Source organism: Peromyscus californicus, unplaced genomic scaffold (assembly GCF_007827085.1).
Source record: "Peromyscus californicus insignis strain IS unplaced genomic scaffold, ASM782708v3 Scaffold_14__1_contigs__length_90479793_seg_2, whole genome shotgun sequence".
In the NCBI taxonomy this organism is placed as follows: Eukaryota; Metazoa; Chordata; class Mammalia; order Rodentia; family Cricetidae; genus Peromyscus; species Peromyscus californicus.
The window spans coordinates 59,177,433-59,202,536 of NW_026294436.1; the positions used below are offsets into that span (position 1 = coordinate 59,177,433).

Consider the following 25,104-nt stretch of genomic DNA (forward strand, 5'->3'; position numbering starts at 1 on the left):
CATTTTATTTTCATTTAATTGTTGGCAGTTATTTTTGGAGATCCTTTCTCTTTGTGTGGCATCAGTTTTCTTTTATTTATTTATATTTCGGTTTCTAAACATATCATTTGGAAATAGAAGAAAAATGGTAAAAGAACTTTATTTCAAGCAGTATACATGGTATACACACAATTCAAGGTTAACTAAAGCATTCAGTCTTACAACATGAATTACCTTTCAAATCTCCATTACAATTTTTTAAAAAATGATATAAAAACCACAATGTATCCTATATTATTTGAAAATGAATAAGCATGTATTCTGATGCATAGGCACCTGATATCTTGAAATTTATTTTCAAATTAGGATTTAGTAATGGTACAGACATTCTTTTTATTTAATTAGCTTGAGTTATCATGCCACATAGGAAAAGTAAGTATTAATAAGATGCCTGTATGAAAAGACATAGATAGGAGGTGGTGAGGGCTAGCATAAATATTTTTGAGGAAATTTCATAAGGAGATAGAAACACTATTCAGACTCTATCCTCACTTCCCTTTCCATCTTGTGAGCTGCACAAATGGCCTGATTTCCAGAAAATAGGTTTCAACAAAGAAGGTTTGGGATGAGATTCGATGACGCCATGTTCTCCTTAACTCCTTCCTTTAGGAATAGTTCTTAGTTTAGGATGTTCTTAATACTTGATATTTTCTCAAAGATGGAGTGTTTGTAGAGTTGCATGAATCTCAGTGTTGAGAAATCCTCATATTTCACCTCAATCTTTTGATTCCAAGATAAAAAGAGAACAACTCTTAGAGGCACGTGGGAAGTGAGAAACAGTGTCCCTGGATTCCTGCCACTCTTTCCAGTGAGATCACCCTGCTTGGCAGGAAAGAGTTTTTAAGAGGAACTTGATAGAGCTGTTGCAGAGGAAGTGCACCCTCATCTAATTCATTAATTGGCTGGGCCAACTCTGTTGAATAACATACTATGGACTTGTGTGTGGATGGAGGTTGACCATTCTTGAATGAACATCATGATCTTTGCTGATCTGTTCATGCAGAGTTTGCTAAAGAAGCTTGAAGCTTTGGAGAATGACTTTGCTGTGCACCAGACCCGGGTACAAAATGTGTGTGCACAAGGAGAAGAAATTCTTAGTAAGGTGAGTTCTGAAAATGATTGACCCCAATACGGAAACAAGAACAGTGATGAAATTGCCTATAGAAAGTAGTAAAACAGAATTATAGGGAGATTCTTTTGAAATGACATGTCATTGTGTAACTCTTGGATGGCCTAGAGCTTGGTGTGTAGACCAGGCTGGCCTCAAACCAATAGATCTCTACCTCCCCCTTCCTCTGTCTCTTCCTCTGCCTGTCAAGTGTTGGATTTGAAAACCTGCTCAATCATACTCAGCCCATAACACAGAATTTTATTAACCTCTTCAAAGCAGAATTTAGTTGTTTCCTGCAGCAACCCTTTACCCACTCAATTGGTGTTTTCTGAAAATTATTTACAAGTCCTTATATGTTCTTTCATCATTCCACAAAAAATACATTGTTGGCATTTTTGCCCATCTCCATAAATCCTAAAACAAGTTTTGACTATTATATTAGTTAGGGTTTCCATTGAGGAAGAAAGGGTTTATTTCATTGTATGCTTTTAGCTAACAGCCCATCACAGAGGGAATTCCAGGCAGTAACTCAAGCAGGGCAGGAACTTGGAGGCAGAAACTAAAAAAGAGGCCAAGGAGGAATACTGCTTACTGGCTTACTCCCCTTAGCTTTCTTAGTCTGTTTTCTTTTTTTTTTTTTTTTTTTTTTTGGTTTTTTGAGACAGGGTTTCTCTGTGTAGCTTTGCGCCTTTCCTGGAACTCACTTGGTAGTCCAGGCTGGCCTCGAACTCACAGAGATCCGCCTGGCTCTGCCTCCCGAGTGCTGGGATTAAAGGCGTGCGCCACCACCGCCCGGCTATTAGTCTGTTTTCTTATAACACACACAACTGCCTGCTCAAGGGTGGCACTGCCCCCAGTGACCTGGGTCCTCTTACACTAATCATCAATCAATCAAATGCCCACACAAACTTATCCACAGGACGATCTGGATGTGACATTTTCTCAATTCAAATTACCTCTTCCCAAATGACTCTAGCTTGTGTCAAGTTGACATAAAACTAGCCAGTACATCCATAGAGTACCCCAAAAGCCTTAAGTTCATTATCTTCTAGGGCTCTTGTGAAAAGGACCACACAAGAACCTCTTGATTATTTGTGAATCTTTCTTTGCCTGCATTATCTTTTTTTTTTAAGATTTATTTATTTATTTATTTATTTATTTATTTATTTATTTATTTATTATAGCATTCTGTCTTCATGTATGACTTCAGACCAGAAGAGGGCACCAGATCTCATTATGGATGGTTGTGAGCCACCATGTGGTTGCTGGAAATTGAACTCAGGACCACTGCAAGAGCAGCCAGTGCTCTTAACTGCTGAGCCATCTCTCCATCCCCACTTGCATTATCTTTACAAAGCCTCATTGATCTCTAAACAGGGATGACTCTGTCTTCCAAAAACTTCATAAATAAAATCACACTTGAGTAAACAAATATGTCCCAATTGTCCAAATGCTAGAATGGAAATATCATTCTTGAACACATCTGAGGAATGGAATCATTGCAATATACCTAGAGTATACCAGTTAGGTGTTTTGGATAAGAGAATTGAGAGCTTTTTACTGGTGAAAAAGAATCATGTTTCTAGCTCCTCGACTTGTCTGCCTGACTCCTTCTCTCAACCTTGGCATTACAGGAAGAAACTCAAAACAAGGATAAGATTTTCACCAAGATTCAAGTTCTGAATGAAAAGACAACTTCTCTGGCCAAGGCAATAGCTGATTGGAAGTCACAACTGGATGAGGAGCATGCATTCCAGCAGTTTAACTGGAAGGCTGATGTGGTGGAATCATGGATAGGTATGAGATGCTGGGGCCGAGGTCCTTGGTTCAAAGACTACTATTTGAAGAACGGTCTCTGGATTTTATCTTTACCTCTAGAAATGAAGTGAACTACTCATTTTTATTCCTTCTAGACACAATCACACACACACACACACACACACACACACACACACACACACACACACACACACACACAGAGGTATTAGGTAATTAAGTAAATCCACAGAAGAGTTGTTAGGAACTGGTAATTTCATGTATGATATACCTGTTCTGAGAATCAGGAAGCTTTCTCACTGACTACTGCAGATAGCCATCTAATATTCCCTCCTGACTTTCCTTGCTTTCTAGGTGAGAAAGAAGCAAGTCTGAAGACCAAGAGCAATGGTGCAGACCTCACTGCCTTCCTCACACTCCTGGCAAAGCACGTGAGTGAGGGATGCCATGTCAAACGGGGCCAGGGAGGCCAATATTTACCACTTAATTTGTTTATAATTTACATTCTCTCTCTCTCCTCTCCCTTCCAGGCCCATTCCCTGCTATTAAGGTGTATGTGTTTGACATCTTGAATTTTGTCAAAAGTCAGCTTTTGGCCTTTCTAATTTTCTCCATTTGTGCATTTTACTAATTCCTGTAATTCGGCCATTTTGTTATTATAATTAGACGTTCCATGGAGAAACTTAAGGTTGAGGGGATGTCTCAGTGGGTAAAGTGCTTGCTACCCAAACATGAGAACCTGATTTCAGATCCAGCACTAGCTCTGGGAGGCAGAGACAGAAAAATCTTGGGAATTTATGCTGCTGCATTCAACAAGAGAATCCTGTCTCAAAAAAGACAATGTAGGGAAATGAGGAAGACACCTGATGCCAACCTCTACCCTCTGCATGTACACAGACTCACACATATAAACACCCCACACAGACAGAAAACGAGACTTGGACCTTCCAATAAGTGCACAGGTAGCTTGTTTTAAAATGAGTATTTCATTTCAATCATAGTATAATGCTGTTAGTTCAGACAGTACAAGAAATGACAAGGTCACTGGCAAATGAGAAGAGCATGGCAGGAAGGATGAGATCCTAAAGGAAGTGGGAAAGAGACGGGGAGGGGGGGTTGCGGGGACGACGCATATCTTTCCTGAGGACATTGGTTCAAGTGACCTAAGGACCACTTGCTCAGCACTGTCTCTTAAAGAACTCACAGTATCATCACTGCACAGAGGATAAAAAGTTTCACATGGGTGCCTTACCAATATTATATATTTGGATAGCATGCTACTATCCAAAATTTAATTTATTAAATTTTGTTGGAAAGGTGAATCTGTTTTGTTTTTGTTTTGTTTTTTTGTTGTTTTTTTTTTTTTTTTTGGTTTTTCGAGACAGGGTTTCGCTGTGTAGCTTTGCGCCTTTCCTGGAACTCACTTGGTAGCCCAGGCTGGCCTCAAACTCACAGAGATCCGCCTGGCTCTACCTCCCGAGTGGTGGGATTAAAGGTGTGTGCCACCACCGCCCGGCCATTTGAAGCTTTAACACCTGCTCCACCAAACCCTCTACTTTTTGGTCATGAATTAAAAGGATACAAAACATATCCTCTGTGTGAGGACTTGCACACCTCATTCGCTCTTTTTCCTAAGCGCTTTAACTAGAACATCTGCTTGGTAGGTCCTGCAGTCAGCACGCTGACACCACAAGAAACCATACCTAGCATCTGAGGCTCTTACTACTATTTCTGCTTGACTCCGACTCGGACACTGCCTGCTCCTTTTTGGAATCTAAAGTGCCTTAAAAATACAGAAGAATAGTGACTGTACATTCCTGCAGTTCTCTTTCTATATCATCTGCAAAACTGGATGCCCCAATTCCCCAGAATGGCTATTTCTGTCCTTTTAACTGCATGTGATTGCCAAAGGCTCGGAGATGCTTTTCTATGACTGTCTTACCCTGCTCAGCTTATTCTGAGAAGGGAAACGTGGAGTGAATATTGCCATTACTGTAATGCTCTTCCTTTCTCTCAGGCATTGTGGGCCATTCAATTGTAGCTTCTTCAGTTGTAGTCTGATTCCACTTAAACAATAAATGTTTTAACGGTTTTTAAATTGTTCTCAGTGGGTCTGGAGAGTTGCCTCAGCAGTTAAGATTATTGACTACCCTTCCAGAGGACCTGGGTTTGGTTGCCAGCACCCACATGATGGTAACAACTGTCTGAAATTCCACTTCAAAAAGACCTAATGTCTTCTTCAGGTCTCCACAGGCGTACATGCAGATAAAACACCACACACATAAATAACAAAATAGATAAAATGAAATGTTTAATTACTGTCAAAAGGAGAATTAGTCTAATGTGCTGGGCATGGTGGTACACACCTTTAATCCCAGCTCTGGAGAGGCAGAGGCCGAGGCAGAAACAGGCAGAGGCAGGCAGATGAGGGCACATCTCTATGAGTTTGAGGCCAACCTGATCTACATAGTGAGCTCCAGGCCAATGAATGCTACGTAGTGAGAACTTGTAACAAAAAAAGAAAGGGGAAAGAATAGGAGGAAGAAGAGGAGAAGGAGGAGGACGAGGAAGATAGAGCTGTTCTAATGTAAGTCACTTTGTTAAAACTGACCTAGCATTCCTGAAATTTGTGACTTTGATATTAACATTTCTGCAAAAATTTAATTTCTGTAACCAGCATATACCGGGTTTTTGTGAGTTTGTGTATCCAAGGCCCCTAACAGTAGAGTGTAGAGTACACTAGAGTGTAACAATTTAAGTGTGTTATAAGAAGTATTTCATTTTAATTGTAAATATTTTAATTATCATATCATGTTCCATCCCCTTAGCAATTATATCCCTAATATATAATCTATAAAACATACATACACTAGTACTTAACCATAATTCCAAGCTCAAATGTTCATTCTAATCACTAAATTATTTTTTCTTTCCCTTGGACAACATTCTAATCATCTTTTTTAAACATACCCTATCAAGTCGACAATTGTCATTAACCATCACACCATGATAAAAATCTGTTTGGACACAGACAAGAGTGGTCCTTTGGATGCTTCACTGTGCCTATTCATTACTTCTCTTTTGATCTTCTAAGGACACGCTGGATGCCAGTCTTCAGAGCTTCCAGCAAGAACGACTTTCTGAGATCACGGATCTGAAGAACCAGCTGGTGGCTGCTGAGCACAGGCAAAGCAAAGCCATTGAGGAGCGGCATGCAGCCTTGCTGAGGCGCTGGGAGCAGCTGCTGGAGGCCTCTGCGGTCCACAGGCAGAAACTGTTAGAGAAGCAGCTGCCTTTACAGAAGGTGAGAAGGGAGGGAAGGGAAAAAACAGAGTAAGGTGAAAATGAAATGCAATGAAGTAGGATGGGACCTCAATGATCTGGTTGTTAGCCAGAGAATTCAGACACAGTAACTAGAAACCCAATTTGTAAATTTTATAGACATTTCAGGACATAGAAAAAGGTCAACAAAACATTCTTACTGAGCAAAAAGGAATTCATTTTCTTAGAGTGAGTAGAAGCTCTTTTTGTTTTGTTTTCAATGGATTAAGAAACTTGGTAGTTGACCGTAGTTACAGTTGACCTCAGAAGGAAGCCAACCACATACAGTGAGAGAGGTGGATAGAACCAGAGTGTGGAAAGACTTCACACACAAAACTAAAACTGGCAGCGAAGCTGGTCCTGTGCATTTCTCTAACCCGGATAAAATGGTCACTGAAAAAGTACCTGTAAAACATGTTCTCAGTATATCTCCTTCGCTAGGAGGGCATCCTTGAATGAATGTTTTACTTAGTTCTAAAACGTGTGCCTCCCTCTTAAGAAACAGGAAGATATTTTCATCCCCTTCTGCTTTTCTGAGTTCTTATTATTAAATGAGATAATGAATGGAGAAGTGCAGTAGTCTGTGTAGATGTAGGAGACTATAGTGTTCTTTCCAATGGTAGCTTCTGAGGCATATTAAACGATAATCATAAAACATATCAATAATAAAAAGAAGCCAAGCTGAAGGTAGTGGTGTATGCCTAAAATCCCAGATTTCTGACTTAGGCAGTAGCAAAAGGATCAAGAGTTCTAGGCCAGACTGGACTGCATAGCAAGATTCTGTCTAAGAAATTAAAGACTAGTAGTGTATCCCAATGAATAAGTCTGTAGTAGAATACTAGCCTAGAGTACATAAGGCCCTGGGTTTGATCTTCAGCCCCATAGAAAAACTGATTCAGAATGGTCAGTGTTGTTACTATTTCTAGATGAGAGAAACAACTGTACTTGATAATAATTTAAGGCAAGGAGTTCAAAAAATACACAGTCTCAACCCCTAGTTAATTCCTACTCTATTAAAGGATATAGACACAGCAGAAATAAATCTTAAGTGAAAAAAATAAAACAATTATATTGGTAGTTTTCTGCGCATATATACATTCAACATAGAAAGTTACTTGACTTTCTTATTCCATTTTCTTTAATTTTAAATAACAAAACATTTATTTTAAATTTGTATTATAAATATTCAATTAATCTATAACACTTAGTATAACATGAAGTGGCCTATAGATTGTGTTCATTTTCTTTATGTTGATTTATTTTAGCGTATGGATTACTAAAATTAATGTAAGATAGTTCCCTTCTCTATTTGGATGAATTTTCTTCTAACTGGTTTAAATTTGAGAAAGAAAATTCATTTTCATAATTGCTGAGACAAATCATGTGGACAAGTCAATCAGTTGAGTTAAAAACCTGTGGTGTACTTAGTATCTGGAGTCATTCCTTGTCATTTGCTGCCTAGAACTGTCTATGATTTTTCTGTCTCCCAGTCACGTAAGTTCAGAGTCCTTTAAGCATGTGGGTAGCTCTGACCACAGTGTTGGAAAATGTAGTTCATGCACAGGGTGTAGGTCAATGTGTAGAAGATGGGTTTACTCTGTGACTTTTAAAGTTTCAGTTAGGCATCAGATGAGACTACAAGGTTTAGAAAGGAAGGTAGGAAAGTGGCTTGGTGTAGTCAAAGAATAGTCATGGTACGCCATCTACAAAAGCTGAAGGGGAGACAGAGGGAGTAGGTAACGGATAGAACAGAGTTGCTTGGTTTATGTCAGTCATTTTCTTAGATGCTCATTGAATACTTGTTTCTGAGTGTTTCCTGTGCCAGGTAGGACTACAGTGCAGACTTCAGAATAAGAGATAATGTGATTGAAAACTACCATTGCCACCTTCAAATCAAGAAGGTGAAAGAACTTCATGAGCTAGTCACTTTCTTCATCTCTAGACAGGGAACTTAAGGAATTTCACACAGTGAGAAAAGGCTAAACCCTGGCAGTTCCTCTAACTTACATTCATCCCACTAATTTTAGTCCCTGCTAATTTTAGTCTCACTAGTTCAGACTGCTGCTCTGCAAATATTGGAAGACATTATTTTTATCCTCAGTATTCTCTTCTCCTGAGGGATATTATCAGAAGCAATGAGGGTGTCTTTTCTCTGCAGGCTGAGGAGCTATTCATGGAATTTGCACACAAGGCTTCAGCCTTCAACAACTGGTGTGAGAATGCTGAAGAGGACTTGTCAGAACCTGTGCACTGTGTCTCCCTGAATGAGATCCGGCAGCTGCAGAAGGAACACCAGAACTTCTTGGCCTCCCTGGCTGGGGCTCAAGAAGACTTCAACCATTTATTGGCGCTAGACCAACAGATTAAAGCCTTAAATAAGCCATCCAGTCCTTATACCTGGTTAACAGTGGAAGTGCTGGGCAGGATTTGGAAGCACCTGCCTGACATCATTAAGGTATCTTGGGGGGCAACCTAACATCCTGTGCTATAAGAAGCATGACCAGTAAACACATATGAAAGGTGGATGTGTTAGAGGAAAGAGGGGAATGTTGTCATTAATTAGGCTGTGGCAGAAATCAAGAACCAAACTATCTGAGGAAAATTGGAATATATATATATATGTGTGTGTGTGTGTCACATTAGGTGTATCTTATGGTTTCTTGTCTTGTACTTTGTGGGAAATTGAAAAATGATTGAAGGAAGCAAAAGAAGATGAGAAATGATAGATAGATAGATAGATAGATAGATAGATAGATAGATAGATAGATAGACAGAGAGAGAGATGACAGATAGATGATAGATAGATGAAAGATAGGTAGGTAGGTAGATAGATAGATAGTTAGATAGATAGATACATACATACATAATACATATGTACATACATACATACATCGATGTGCACCCATGGAAAACAGGTTAGCATTGGAATAGAAATGTGCACCTATACCTACTAAATAGTTCTTTTATGGTAAACAAAGCCCTTCCATGTGAACCAGCTCTTCTCTTTGTCACTTTGTAGGAGCGGGAGCAGGAGTTGCAGAAAGAAGAGGCCAGGCAGATCAAGAACTTTGAAATGTGCCAGGAGTTTGAGCAGAGTGCCAGTGCCTTCCTTCAGTGGATCCAGGAGACCAGGTATTCTGTGTTCTCTTCAAACCAAGACTCCCCACACATGCTGTTTTAAGTAGGGATGGCATAGGTGGCAGGAGGAAGTGTTAGGTACTCTGTCCCCATCACCATATTTTGACTCTGCCTTATATTTGTATTTAACAACTTTCACAATTCCATATTATGTCCATTATTCTCACCCATCCTTTTTATGTACTTCTTGATATTCATACTTCCCCTCCTATTGTGTACACTTACACTTCAAAACAATAGTCCTGTGACTGCATGCCACATTACACTTTATAAAGTACTTCAACAGCCATTATCATACTTAACTGTCAGAGCGACCTTGAAAAGTGCAGAATGTATCTTATTACCTCTGCTTTCAAGTGCAGAAAGTTCACATAGATAAATTGTCTTATTCAAGGTCACATATGTATTTTTTGAAATGACCAAAATCAGAATGTGCCGTGAGCACCTACTGCGTAGCTATTATGCTGCCTGCCAACTAAAGCCATAACGAGAATGGAGTAGTGTAATATAGCCTAATTTCATTTATTATATGCAAGATGTACGTGAAGATAATGTGTATTACATCTTCTGAGTAAATGACCAGGAAAAGAGGATACATAAAAAGTGTAATATGTTAGAATAAATAGTTAAGGTATGAAGATTATGTCCATTAGGTAGGTCACTAATGTGCTATTTCGAGGTTTAGTGTTGGCTGGATAATCCATAATAATGCTTCTAGAAGAAGAAAAATTGAATTTTATCTAAAACCATACATCTGACTGAGGCTGTAGGAATCAGTCATCCTCCTTTGCCCTGGTTTTGTTTCCTTTATGTAAACCCCGTAATGTATGCTAGAGACTCAGCATACTCATTGCTATGAGTGCTCTTTCTCCCAAAGAGGGGAGCTTCACAAAGTCTCTGAGTTTCCCAGAGTACCAGAGGATTTGAAGTCAGCATGTGGGTGTATGGGTCCTATTTTGTGACCAAAACAGACTTAAAATGTTTCATCAACATGAAGAAATGGAATCATTATTTGTGCTAACATATGTCTTCCCTTTTTTCTCTCTCATGATTCCTGCTCCACTCCATCATGTCCAGGGCTTATTTTCTGGATGGGTCAGTATTTTCTATAATTATGTTTGTTTTCTTATATTGTCCTAGAATAATTAGTTAAGATAACTTTGGGGCAGAGGTATCCTATCTCATCATAATCTGGTAGTTCCTAATTAAAGATGTAGAGCAAGAATAAAAACTCATATTGACTCCTAGCCCTACACTCGTAGTAGGTGGTACCTCTCTCACATGTCTTAAATGTATAGAATAAAACCTTCCTATCCAATGAGAACCATATCTATATGTTCAACAACTATGGACTGAAAATACTCAAAAAACTGTGTCTCTACTGAATATATAAACATATATTTTGTCATCATTCTCTTTAAAGTACCTAACAACTATTTAAATTATATTAGGTATTAAAAGCAATATAGATTACATGGACATACTGTGTGCCACATTTCCATTTTGTAACTGCAGCATCCATTATGTTGGTAACCATAGAGACCCCCAAGGGAGATACCAAGGGAGAGAAGAACTAAGAAAGACGTGTGACACCTTCCTCTAGACACAGAAGAACTAGGATTGGCTTTACTTTCCTTTTTATCTATCTAGAAAGATTGACAGCTAGAAGGCTTGTTTATTAAAATTTGGCTTCATGAAACTTTATTTTATGGATTCTATGTAACTTGAAAGAAGCAGAAACAATGAACTGTAGAGGCTTTAAGCTAATGAGTCTGTGAAATACGGATTTCTGTTACACCAAATAATGTTTTCTTTTGATTCTTAATTAGATCGTTGCTCAAGGAAACCGGAACTCTGGAATCTCAACTTGAAGCAAATAAAGTGAGTAATGTTTGTTCACTAGCTGAAGACACTGCTTGAATTTTAAAAAGCATGGGGAAAACCACATAGAAGCAACCCAGTGATATTTCAGGTAGAGGTTACCTAAGGTCAAGAAACCAAGGTTGTAGTCCTACTCAGATGTCAATTTGCATTGCAACTGTAGACCACCACATTATTGATACAGGCCTCAGCTTAATTAAGTCTTCGCATGTCGGTTTTTGCAACAATGCAACTGAGCTAACGTATACATTAAAGATTGCTGATGCACTTAACCAAAAGAGCAGATGTACATGTTCCTAGCCTATAACCTGTAGCATCAACACATTTCTATTATTTGATGTGGTCAAATGGTATAACTAAATGTAAATCTTCTCTTTCCAACTGAGGGAAGCAGCGAGTTAGAAGAGTATTTCTCAGGCTTGTATACTTTATTGCCTCTTTCCAGGATTAAAAAAAAAATTAGTTAAATATAAATTTTTCTTAATGAGAGAAGAGTAACATGTCAGGCAGAGTTAATCTGCTTTATAACATTGAAGTTTTCACCCATCCCTCAGAGCCACATTGCCCATTGACTCCTCGGTGAACAGTTCCCCCTTGTTGGAATGCTCTGGGAAAATGTAGAAAAATTTTGCATAATGTGCTTGGATGGCAACAGCAGCCCATCATCCCTGATGATGAGGAAGTCTGGGAAGTGGACACACTGAAGGCATTAGATGAGCCAGACAGCTCAGCCCCAGTGAATGATGGGGATAATTCACAGTACAATGACTGGAGCTGGGGGTGTCTGAGTTCCAGGATGACGGACATCATCTCTCGTAGACTTCTTACTGTTTTTTACAAAGGGGTGATTGTGAAAGTACTTTTCCTGAGTCATTCATGTTTCATAGAGAACTATGAAACTTTGAAAATGAACAAATTAGGGAAATTCAGCCTCTTCTCCCATACCTTTTAGGTTGTAACTGGTGGCTTGATTGACTGCCTCTCTTCTTTTTCTTTTTCTAGAGGAAGCAAAAAGAGATCCAGGCAATGAAGCGACATCTGACTAAGATTGAAGACCTGGGGGACAGCATGGAAGAGGCTCTGATCCTTGACATCAAATACAGCACTATTGGACTGGCCCAACAGTGGGATCAGCTGCACCAATTGGGGATGCGAATGCAACACAATCTGGAGCAACAGATCCAGGCCAAGTAATGATGGTTTGAACCCAGGGCAGGGAGAGGTGCAGGTGATGTTAGATGTTGCAGTTTAACTAGGCTGGGCTTAGGACACCTAATAAAGAGATGCTGAGAGATGCTATGCTTACCTACCATACCAATATTCTCTCTTTTCTGTTCCGCCACTGGGCTATTTCTCTTTATACCGGAGTCTACTATGAAATAAGAGATGTACCCCTCCTTGTGTATGTACACATCCTCTTTCTAGACACATGAGTCCTCCATCCAGTTTTCAGGGTCCCTTTAATATGTTATGATCTTTCAGAAACCATTCCCTTTGATAAAATTCTGTTGAAGATATAATATCTAGAATGGAAGGTTCAAACTACAGACTAGTGGCATATAAGGGAAGAAATTAATCTTTCCTAAATAAATTAAACCTATCATAGAAGCTTTCTGTCTCAATAGTCTTTGGAAGTATTTTTTTGTACATTAGAAATTGACAATCACCTTCTGTAAATTACCTCATTATAAATAATTAAGCCTTTTCGAACCATTAAACTTCTGTTGAAGCTTTTCAATTTTTCTAATGTACTGGAAAGCAGCCAAAGAAAATTTGTAGCTGAATGAACATGGCTGTGTTCCAATAAAACTTTATTTGTAGTCATTGAAATTTGAATTTCACCTGTCTTTCATGCTTCATAAAATATTTTTATTGTTTTCAACTATGAAGAAATTTTAAACCATTCTTGGCATATGGGCTGTTTAGAAACAGGAGGAGGCTAGACTCCTGGAGCACATGGCTCCTAGAGCATAGCTTGGCAACCTCTGAACCAGATAGCACAAGTAATACATTGTTCATTAAAATCCTTCTACCTTTCATATGGCAGTCTTTTGAAATTTCCTGTTTTATTTCCAGAGTTAACTCATATTTTTCCTTCCAGGGACACCATAGGTGTGAGTGAAGAGACACTGAAGGAGTTTAGTACCACATATAAGTGAGTATAAGTTCATCGTTGGGTGGTCCTTTTCTTCTAGAAAATTCAGAATAAGTTTACAAATAACGCCTTTCCCCCATGTGTCTTGAAGGGATCTTCAGTGAAGATCTAGTGTAGGTATGTTAATTAACATCAGTATTGGATTTTACTATCTGGTTTTAATAATCTGTGAGATCCCTGGATTTTAAAAGTAAAACGTGCCTTTAAAACAGTGCTCAACTGGTAATTACGTTTGCTCTGTGAATTTAAGCTGTTTCTGAGGGCAGAACTTGAGAGAAGAATATTCAATGCTTTATGTTAGTCCTCCCTTTACTGGGTGTAACAAAACACACAGATCTACAGATAGATTCTCTACTCTATTTTCCAGCAATCTTATGGCATGCATTAAAGATCTAGTCAATACAACAGGACCTGATCTGTTCTGTTCTTACATGGATCTTTCTTGAGCTTGAAAAAATATTTTTGTTTTTCAGACACTTTGATGAGAATTTGACAGGGCGTTTGACTCATAAAGAGTTCCGGTCCTGCCTGAGAGGACTCAATTACTACTTGCCTATGGTAGAGGAAGGTGAACCTGAGCCCAAGTTTGAGAAATTCCTGAATGCTGTGGATCCAGGGAGGTAAGAAGAAGAGGCTAAAGGTTGGGACTTGACTGGAGATTAACATAGAGTGAAACAGTCCATGGAACACAAAATTAACTTGCTTGAAAATAGGTAAATAAGACAATTGGGAAGTTTTATTTGCTTTTGAGATTGGCTCAGAAGTAAATGACACTGTCCCTAACTTAGTCCCAAGAACAACAATTTTCTCAACTGGTGATTATGTTTATTCTGTAAATTTCAGCTGTTTCTGAGAGAGGGACTTGAGAGAAGAATCCTCTCTTGTCCATGAGCTCTTAAGGAGAAATTAGTAATTCAAAGGCCACAGTTTATGGTGGAGTCTTGTGTGCTTGTGGTAGATATTACAGAGCCAAGTAAGTGCAAGGAACTAATTCTTTCTGATTCTAAAGATGGAGGAGGACAAAGGCTATTATCTGGGCTCTTGCACTGATAGGAAATTCCAAAGAAACATGGCTGGTGACCCATATAGGCACTTCTGGAGTCTCAGAGACTGAGTGTGTGTCTGTAAGAGGGTGATAGGGGTCAGAGTGGAAAGCAGAACCCAAGTGTCATAGAGCCTACTTGAAATAGAACTACAGAGGATCTGGCTTCCCCCTGCCCCTGAAACCTGAGATACTGCGCAGGATGGAAGGAATATACTTTCTTGTCTTGAGAAGGCTCAGCTCCTGCTGTTTCTCCTACAGGAAAGGCTATGTTTCTCTGGAGGACTACACATCATTCCTGATTGACAAGGAGTCAGAGAACATCAAGACCTGTGATGACATAGAAAGTGGATTCCAAGCCTTGGCAGAGGGCAAGGCCTATATTACCAAGGAAGACATGAAACAGGTGAGATTCACATTGCTGCTTCTTCTGTGTTGACACTGTCACCTTGGTTTGGGTCATCTTAGCCTTGGCTGTTTCCTCCATAAGCTCCCACACATATACCCACTGTGTTGCCTCAGGCCTCCTTTTTCACAAGGTATCACTTATTTCAGTTAAATCATTTTACCTTGCTCTAGCTCAAAACCCTCTAAAGGTTTAGTACTGACTATTATGGTCAGTTCAAAGTATGCAACTCAATTTTTCAACAATTTATTATCATTTCTACCTAATAAGCCAAATTTTGAAAATAAAAATATCTAAGTTCCAAATGCTCATGGACTATTGAATAGATAATGAAAAAAATGTGATATACATATATATATCATCGTTTTCCATTTTCATATATATATGTGTGTGTGTGTGTGTGTGTGTGTGTGTGTGTGTGTGTGTATGTATATATATATGGCCATAAGAAAAAATATGAACCTTGCAGCAAAATTGATGAATCTAGAAATTATTGTATTAAGTGTGGTAATCAGGACTCAGAAAGGCTAATGCTGAATATTCTTTCTCACACCGGAACACTAAATGGTGATGTTTGTAAGCATGTATGTAAGTTGGGTATGAGTAGGTATAGACCAAGAAACTAGAAAGCGAACTGCAGATAGGAAAAGAGGGTTTGAAGTAGAAGTGGGGACAGACAGAACACAGACAACACATAAACTGCATAGAGGACTGTCGGGATGGAAGGGTACAGGACAAGCAGGAAGGTGGTGGGAAAGAATGGGAGAGGGCGAGATCAATAAAATCGAATTGTGTTTGAAACGCCATAATAAAACATAATACGTCATATATTCATTTTTTTCTCAAAAACCTTTAAAGAAGGGGACATGAAGAAAGACTCAGGTAAAAATTTGAATCGTTTTTAATTCATTGGAACTAATAAATTTATGAGAGAGGAGAGTGATAGGAACAAGGCTGCTTCTCCTGGAGTCCCTCCACCTCCTGTGTTTAGTTAGGACAGGTAGGGAACCCACAGAGACAACTAGTGCTGGATTTCTGTAACTGCATTTTTCTCTTTCCATTCTTTCCAGGCTCTAACCCCAGAACAAGTGTCATTCTGCACCATACACATGCAGCAATATATGGACCCACGGGGTCGAAGCCAACCTGCTGGCTACGACTACGTCGGCTTCACCAATTCATTCTTTGGCAACTGATGAGCAGATTCTTTATGGGACATAGGTCATACTGTGGCCGGAAGTGTTGGGGGATAAGAAGCACAGACAAGTGTGGAAGAAGAAAAGATGATGCTGTGTGTGTGTATTGTGTGTGAGAGAGAGAGAGTTGGTGCATGCGTGTGTGTTTGTGTGTGTTTTACATTTATTGCAGAATCAAAAAATTTTGTCAAGTCTATGGAGATGTTGCAAAGAGACGACAGACAGCGATGGGATTATTTGAATATACCTAGCCTCTAATTTGGGCGCTAAGGTTTTTGTGTGTGTGTGTGTGTGTGTGTGTGTGTGTGTGTGTGTGTGTGTGCTCACGCACATGTATTCTGCGCGCCTTTAGTATTTTTCTGCATTCTGATTATAGAAGTATTTCTTTTTAAAGGGGAAACGTCACTAAAATTGTGCTTCTGCATTTCGGGAACCATATTATTACTAAATACAAGTAGTTAACTGTGCCGTGAAGAAGGACAATGATAAAGTAGTAAATAAAATTCAAGGTGATTTACAATTTGTAGCTTTAGAGTGTGTTTAAATCCTTACAATTTGAAAATTAAAAAAAAAGTGTGTCATCTTATCTTATTCTGTGAAGATAACATATAACCACATAAAGATAACACAAAACTTCTTTTCCTGTTTTCGTATTTCACCATTAGAGTGGATGCTTCTGCTCTCAGAAGGACACAGTCTGGCATATCAGAGCACCTTCTTGTGCTCCAATCCCCGACTGCTCTCCTACATTTTCATATGATACAAATGATGCTTGTGCTTATCCATTTCTGTCTTCTCTTAAGAATCAGGGAAATTGTTCAGAACTTATGAATTAAGGGGAAAATCCAAGAGGATATGGTACTACATCTAGGTATTTTCATGACAGAGATGTTTCTTAGGTAACTTTTTTACCTAATGAATAACATAGCATTTTACACAAAGAGTCCCTCACCCATGAATATTGCCCCTTACTTACTATGCTAAATCTCAGTTCTTCCACTTGAGCAGAAATTAACCCCGTCTTAATTTTTGGAAAAAATCTCATCACGGGAGACAGTTAAAATAATTTTGGTTACAAGCACTAGGCCAACCTCCAGGAGGCCAACTGAAGAGGGGGAGGGAGGAATGTACAATCAAGAGATCGTGATGGGGGAACCCACAGAGACAGCTGACCTGACCTAGTGAGAGCTCACTGACTCTGGACCAACAGCTACGGCGCTGATGATGATGGTTGTGTAGTTTGGTCTGTTTTGGGGCTCCCTAGAAGTGGAATCGGGACCTGTCCCTGGCCCGTAAACTGGCTTTTCGGAACCTATTCCCTAGGTGGGATGCCTCGCTCAGCCTTGATACAGAGGGGAGGAGCTTTATCCTGCCTCAACTTGATACACCATGCTTTGTTGACTCCCATGGGAAGCCTGCCCATTTCTGAATGGAGGTGGAGTGGGGGAGTACACAGGAAGTGGGGGGAGGGAACAGGAAGAGAGAAGGAAGGGGAAACTGTGGTTGGTACGTAAAATAAATGAAAAAATTTAATAGAAAAATAATAATTTTGGTTACAAATAAAGATATTTGAAAATGATATGTAAGTATTTTTATAATATTTGCCCTAGGCCATCAACTACAGTGGAATACAGCAATCAGAACATACCCTGAAAATAGTTGTTTGCCAATATGTAAATCAGTTGCAAATAACCAAAATCTTTACAATGGAGGTGTATGACATAATAGATCATCAAAAATGAGTATAAGCTCCTGTCTTAAAATTGTCATGTCTGACTGAACCAAGCTTGTGGGAACTCATGAACTTTAGACCGACAGCTATGGAACCTGCATGAGACCGGACTAGACCCTCTGCATACGGGGAACAGTTGTATAGCTTTGTCTGTTTGAGGGGTCCCTGGCAGTGAGATCAGGACCTATCCCTGGTGCATGAGCTGGCTTTTTGGACCCCATTACCTATGGTTGGATGCTTTGCTCAGCCTTGATGCAGGGTGGGAGGGGATTGGTCCTGCCTCAACTGAATGTACCAGGCTTTGCTGACTCCCCATGGGAGGCCTTACCCTTTTGGGGGAGAGGATGGGGAGTTAGGGGAGGTTGGGGGGATTAGGAGGAGGGATGGGAGGGGGATCTGTGATTGGTATGTAAAATGAATTAAAAAAAAATCTTAAAGAAAAAAAAATTGTCCTGTCCGCCTACATTCATTTCTCAGGTCACTCATACTTCCATCTCTTTCATACGTCTGGCAGATCTGGAGCTTAGCTTTTCAAAGCTTCCTGCTTCCTTCAGCTTTCAGCCTTCCCCTCTAGAGTGATAGCTGTGACTCTTTCCTTATCCCCTTGCTTCTTATTTTCTCTCATGAAACTCCATCCCCGCTGCTTATAGGTTAATCTTTCTAAGTCTGTTCACAGACTCAGCTCCGTTTACTGTGTCCTGTCTCTCTCTTGGTGAAAGGATCCTACCTGAAGTGAGGTGTTCAACTGATGACCACCCTCAACAACACTCCCCACCTCGGGTTAAAACATTTCTCACCCTCAATCAGCTCTGTTACATATTCACAGTGTCTTATCGCCCAGCTTCTGTTGTTCTGTTATCTTCTCTGAAGGCCCCAGTCAGTTTAGGAAATGTTCCACCCACTCTTTAGGAACAAGGTCATATGCTACCTTAGATATGAAGACTTCACAGCTCCTCACCTAGAGTAACCCCTACCATGGACTAAAAGCCAACATCATTCTCCAGACTGCATTATTAAAAGTGGCAGTTTACATTTATTTAGAAAATGACTGACTCAAGCATATTGATAAATTCTTTATGTATGTACAACATATTTAGTCTCCAACACAAAAGTATGAGATGATAACTATTTTACAAATGAGGGCATTGAGGCTGAAAAAGTTAAGTGACTTACCCAGCTTAGCACAGCTAGTTAAGGAGCTGGTGTTCACACTCCTGCCAGGGCACTGTGGGAGTTCACTTTTATTTATTCCTAACAGTACCCAGCAGAACATATATAGAACACTACAGGTGGAATTTGGAGCAGGCAAAATAAATACTTCTACAGCAAAGTCAGAAAGATAAGAGCTGGCTTGAGGAGTGAGAAGCAAATACAGCAGCAGGGCTTCTGTATGCCTGGCACCCCCAGGACTGTTACATGCTGAGTTTCAGACATTAGAAGAACATTATTGGTCAAATATTCTCATTGTGTAATCATGTCACAACTCTCTACAATGTACCCGGTTCCTGACCTCTTAGTCTTGAACTTAAACACTCCGAAATTCCCTCGTCTTCTTTAGCTCAGTTGGGAAATTTGTAATTATCTTAATGAATTAAGAAAATTCCTATTTCTTATTGAATTTTCACCACTGAGAGTGGCATCTATGAGACTGAAGGTGAATATTAAGATTTTCAGCTCACTGTGGGTTGAGCACAGTCACCAGAGCAGGAAATCCTGGCTTATCCTTTCAGGTATTACAGGAGGACAGGCAGAGGAGGGATGTGGGCTTTGAGGTACAGCAGTTTTGCCAAAATTTTGGAATATTTGGCCCATTAGATTGAATGGTACATTCATTACATGAAAGTACAACTTACTTGCAGTGTGGTAATTAGTAGAAGATATATAATACACAATTTGAGATATATATATATATATATATATATATATATATATGTATATATATATATAATCATGTGTTCCCATATTTGCCTACATGTACTTAGACATATAGAAGTTTATGTGAATTTGAATGTAATGAATGGTTATCCATAACATACACAGACATGTGTAGGGTGGACCTATACATGCTTGCATCTAATGCAGCACATAATTTTCTAAATTTTAGTTACAGCATAAATCAGGGATTCTTTTGTGACTAGGACCTGCTTACACAAAGGAGAGTGTCATTGGACTAGCCTTCATCCTTTACCTAGTAAAGTCCCTCGGAAAGCATTCCTTAGAGCTGACTGCACAGCCCGATTTCTTAAACTATAAACAATAGGATTGAGAAGAGGGGTCGCCACAGTGTAGGTGACAGCAATAAGCTGATCCCTCTCAAGAGAGTAGCTAGCTTTGGGCCTCAAGTACATGAAGGAGGCACAGCCATAGTGAATAACGACCACGGTGAGATGTGAGGCACAAGTAGAGAAAGCTTTCCTCCGCCCCTCAGCAGAAGGGATTCTCAGGATTGCTACCAGAATGTAGGCATAGGAGACAGTAATTAAGAAGAAGGAGACCAAGAGGACCAGAAGACTGAGGATGAGGATTCCCAGCTCACTTAGTCTTGTATCCCCACAGGCAAGGCTTAGCACTGGAGGCGTGTCACAGAAAAAGTGCTGGATTTCATGGGAACCACAGAATGAGAGGCGAAAAATGACTAGTGTCATTCCTAGTCCAAAAAGGTATCCACTCAAGAAGGAGGTGCCAACTAGCTGGGCACAGAGGGTGGGATTCATACGGCTGGCATAGTGTAGTGGGGCACAAATGGCCACATATCTGTCAAAGCCCATGACAGACAGGAGGAAGCAGTTGGTACAAGCCCACGAAGCAGAGAAAAACATCTGGGTAGCACATCCCATAAAGGAGATAGCCTGTCCCCCCATAACCAGGCCAGAGAGCATCCTTGGGATGATGCCCAATGTGTAACAGGTCTCAGAGAAGGACAGGAAGGAGAGGAAGAGATACATGGGCGTGTGCAGATGGCTATCCAGCCTGATCACTATAATGATGAAGACATTGCTGGTGATGGTGACGAGGTACAAAGAGAAGAACAAGACAAACAGCAGAAGTTGAAGCTCCCCAAAGCTAGAGAAGCCCAGGAAGACAAAGCCACTCCAGCAGGTGGTGTTGGTCTGTACCATTCTGAATGATAGTCCTGATGATTCTGTTGACTCCTTCCACCATGCCAGCAGATGTCTAGCCTCTTTAGATGCAGGTGAGAGGGATTCTCTTCTCTGTGTGCCTGTCAGGAATACACACACAAAAGAATCTCTGGTTTATACTGTAATTAAACTTTAGAAAATTATATGCTGCATTAGATACAAGTCATGAATAGGTCCACTCTATACATATCCATGTATGTTATTACATTCAAATTAACATAAACTCCAGTATGTCTAAGTACATGTAGGCAAATATAGGAACACATGATTTTATATAATGCACTCAAACTATGTGTTACACATCTTCTACAAATCACCACACTGCAAGTAAGTTGTACTTTTATCTAATGAATGCACATATATTCATATACAGGCAAGTTTGAAAATTCATGCACCATGTATTCATTCATCCTGACCTGTTACCTAAGAATACCCATTTAGACAAACACAAATACATTGCCTATTAAAATATACAGTAGAGGCGGAAGGATTTTCGAATGTTTAGTAGATTAGGCAAGAAAGGTCAACAGAGGTAACTTTTTTTGAAGTCAAACCAAAGCAGGACTGGAGAATAGATTTGCTGTGTTCTAATTCAGCATCACTTTTTCACACAGTGATTACTCTCTTCAGGCACCGTGGGACCATGTAAGTGTAGATTAAGCATCTTGCCCAATATAAATTGTTTCTATACAATCACTCCCCTCCAAGACATTCTAACCTTTGCAAATGCCTTCCCTGAGTGAAACAGGCTTCTTTACCGACATGCTGAACACTGGAGGCAGAACAGGGTACAGCAAAGGTTGGGCATCAGGCTTCCATTAGCCCAATGATCAGCCACCCAACACCATTACATCCCCCACCCTGAGATTTGCCGTGAACCCAGGCGTGAATGAGAGCAGGCAGTGTTGCGGGAGAAAGGGGGAGTCTTCACTCACATGAAGAAGACCACAGTGGGACTGAGTCCTGCTTTGTGGTAGCCATGCCATGCCATAGGCAGCTCTCAGAAGACTGCTCTGCAGGAGTAAGACTTGAGGTCCGTCTCAGAAGCTCCTACTCTGAGCATAGTGATGTGCCCAAAGGATACCAGGAAGCTTCCTTCCTCAACTTTGGCCCCAGGTGGTGAAATGTATCTGCTTCTCTCCAAAGAGCTTCTCTCTCAGAGGGTTCTGTAGTCCCTTCGGGTGCTGTTTCAGGAAACACATCTAATTGTGCTTCTTATCATCATTTGGGACTATCCTTTTGGGGAAAGCAGTGAAATGTAAACAAAGAGAAGCTAAGACCATGATTCAAGCCACAATAACTTGTGTATCTAGTATCCAATAAATATATTATTGTCACATACTAAATCTCTTTTAAAACTTGAAATAAGGAAAATAAGGTTAAGTTACATCTTCTGGACAAGGAAACTGAGTCCAGTAAAGTTGAAATGACTCATCCAAGATCCCAGTATTTGGGACTTTTGCTTTCAAATTCACAGATAAAATGTGTAATTTATAAAATACACTTATAAGAAAGCAGGAGCTCATATTTTCTTACTGTGGACTGAGGCACTTGTAGCAACTATTTCATAATGTGTCCAGTCTCACGGCCATTGTAAAGACGATCTTGATCTCTGCGGGCCAGTATATTCCTTTATCCTCATCTTTCCCTTGGTCAGTATCACTCTTTTTAAAAAAGTAACATCACCTATTTTCATATTCTTTCTTTTGCTACAAAGCTGAAATGTCTGTATCCAGATTTGCCTCTACTTCCCACCCTTTGAATAACATGGACCCCCCCCCCCCGGAAGTCAGGATAGGTTAATCATTGTAAGCAACTGACATTCTCAAAACACATTTTTTCAATATGTGCACCTGCGATGTACAGCTCTATTCTCTGATGCAATGGAAACCATAATAATAACTGGTAACATGAGTTCAACACTAGAATGATTAAGTTCTATTTTATGGATTAAAGGGTTAATATGGATAAAATATTTAATTCCATTTTATGGATTTAGTATAATACTTAAGGATTAATAATATTATCACTATATTTGAGAGATAACTAATACAAGGAAAAATTGAATGCAATACCTAAAACATGATTTTATGATAAGAAAGCTAACTGGTGACACAGTAGCAAGAGGATTCATGAAGCCATACTATATCATCTTTTTAAAAAAATTATTCTTTCTGCTTCAATACTTTTCCTGGTAACCTGTCACAAGTTATAAACATGAAAAAGATGAGAAATAGTTGAAATAAAGTTAAGTATTAGTGTAAATACAAGTTTTATGACTGTTTTAGTTGGTGGTCTTGGAATTTTAGTATGCATTTTAAGCACAATCCAGTTAAAATTATTATGGAATTATTTGTAGTATTTCTAGACATGAGTCATTATAAACAAAGTAAGAGAAAGGTATAATTATGCACAGTGCTTTATATTTAACCAGTGTCCGTCATTTCAGCAGCCTTCATTCTTTTCTGAAACAAGTTCTCATGGGTGAGTTCCACTCTGTGACTTAAAGGATGGACTTAGCATTTCTTTGCTTTTCTTAAGGCTTCTGTTTATGTATGGGCGTATGTACGCTTGAGTGAGTGGCACGTATGTGCAGGTGTCCATGGAGGCCAGACAAGTGCTTTGGAACCAGAGTTATGTGCAGTTATGAGCGCCCTGCTGACAACCAGACTCTGGTCCTGTCCAAGCACTTCCACCACCGAGTCAATCCTGTTCTGCTCATTTTGCTGTTTGTAAATAAAAACTCAACTTTAAAAGCATATTGATTTAATAATGTAAAATATGCACAATAAAGCTCAACAAAATCTTCTTGGATCATAGTTGCACACTGGAGAAAGAATGGAAGAAACATTTGCAGTTTGGAGATAATATACATCATAAAATTACCTTGACTTAAGTTGGTATTTTAAGTTTAAATGTAGTTTCTATTTTGAAGTAAGTCATGATTCTCCTTACTTGTAACTATTTTATGATGAGTAAGTTTTTAACTCACCAAAATATTAGATTTGTCATTTCTAAAATAAGACATATGCTTTTTCAGGCAAGCAAACTGCATTATGTTGTGCTATTAATAATCACTCACTGATGTGTTTGTTCATTATCTCTACTATTAAAAGCTTAAAATGAAATTATTGCCAAACTTAAGTTATTTATATCTAATATTCAGAGAATTAGTAAGCTGAAGATGTTTGTTAATCTTAGAAATTGGTATTTTCTAAAATGTTCATGCTTTATTGATCTCCTGAGAATATGTCACTTATCAATTGCAAAAACAATTATCTCTGCAAAATCCTATCTTCGAATCCTCAGTTCCTCATGAGAAATCTGTGATGCTTCAATTTACTTTATCTCTTGCATTATTTCTCTTGTAGCTGAGACAAAATATATGACTAGGAAAGTCTACTGAAAGAAGGGATTATTTCAGTTACAGTTTAAGTGATGCAGTCCATTGAATATGGAAATACATAGAGGCATATGCCTGGGGTTGCCATCATATTACATCCACAGTCAGGAAGGACAAAATGGACAAGAAGTAGAGCTGTGCTATCAAACCAAGTCAGGCCAACACTCTCTTCCTCTAGTGGGACTCTACCTCCTCAATGTTCCACAAACTTTTATAACAGCTCCAGCAATAGTGAACAAGTATTCAGACACGTAGGCCTATGGGACACATTCTACAATCAAACCAAATCTTTTCTTTTCCTTAACAATTTTGAGGTGATTTGTCTTTGGGTTTTGTGAATTTTATTTCGACATATATTAGGGTGCATTTCTTTAGGTTTATGCATTTGAGATATACTCAGCAAATAAGAAATGTCACCAAAGAAATGGGAGATTTAAAAACAGTGACTGAGCTTTCCTGGTTGATATTATGAGTGGCTGGAAGCCTGATAATCACATCATAACAATTCAGATCTTACTTAAATCTCTCATTTTATCTCACTTCTTCTGGAACCATTCAAGCAGGGAAAGTGAGAAATCAGAATTTCACTACCAGCTGACCCAAAAGTCTAGTTTCCCACTCAGCCTCTGTTGGCACTGGGTGTTGGTTTTAAATAATAATATCAGAGCTTTATTAGGAGGAGGGGGGTAACCAGCCCTAGGAAGAAGCACATGCAGAGAGAAAGAGAGTGTTGGGTGGGAGAGCAGAAGGGAGAAGGGAGGAGT

The 25,104-nt window shown here is 39.3% G+C and overlaps 2 protein-coding genes across 3 annotated transcripts in view; one reads left to right on the forward strand and one right to left on the reverse strand.

The window, feature by feature from the left end:
• Positions 1-16,239, forward strand: part of Spta1 (spectrin alpha, erythrocytic 1) — a 71,727-nt gene extending 55,488 nt beyond the window's left edge. Inside the window, exons 40-52 of one of the 2 annotated variants that reach the window (XM_052736659.1) lie at positions 1,043-1,143; positions 2,778-2,947; positions 3,281-3,357; positions 6,021-6,230; positions 8,406-8,702; positions 9,267-9,379; positions 10,463-10,480; positions 11,215-11,266; positions 12,269-12,456; positions 13,368-13,421; positions 13,895-14,041; positions 14,725-14,869; positions 15,940-16,239. In XM_052736659.1, coding sequence (XP_052592619.1) covers positions 1,043-1,143; positions 2,778-2,947; positions 3,281-3,357; positions 6,021-6,230; positions 8,406-8,702; positions 9,267-9,379; positions 10,463-10,480; positions 11,215-11,266; positions 12,269-12,456; positions 13,368-13,421; positions 13,895-14,041; positions 14,725-14,869; positions 15,940-16,065 — 1,698 coding nt within the window. In that variant the 3' untranslated portion in view covers positions 16,066-16,239. The remainder of the gene's footprint in view (positions 1-1,042; positions 1,144-2,777; positions 2,948-3,280; positions 3,358-6,020; positions 6,231-8,405; positions 8,703-9,266; positions 9,380-10,462; positions 10,481-11,214; positions 11,267-12,268; positions 12,457-13,367; positions 13,422-13,894; positions 14,042-14,724; positions 14,870-15,939) is intronic. The other variant, XM_052736660.1, reaches the window with a different exon arrangement.
• A 3,735-nt stretch (positions 16,240-19,974) lies between these two features.
• LOC128109493 (olfactory receptor 10Z1) lies at positions 19,975-20,916 on the reverse strand. The gene has a single exon (XM_052736661.1). The coding sequence runs from the start codon at positions 20,914-20,916 to the stop codon at positions 19,975-19,977; it is 942 nt and encodes a 313-aa protein (XP_052592621.1).
• Positions 20,917-25,104: the final 4,188 nt, after the last annotated feature.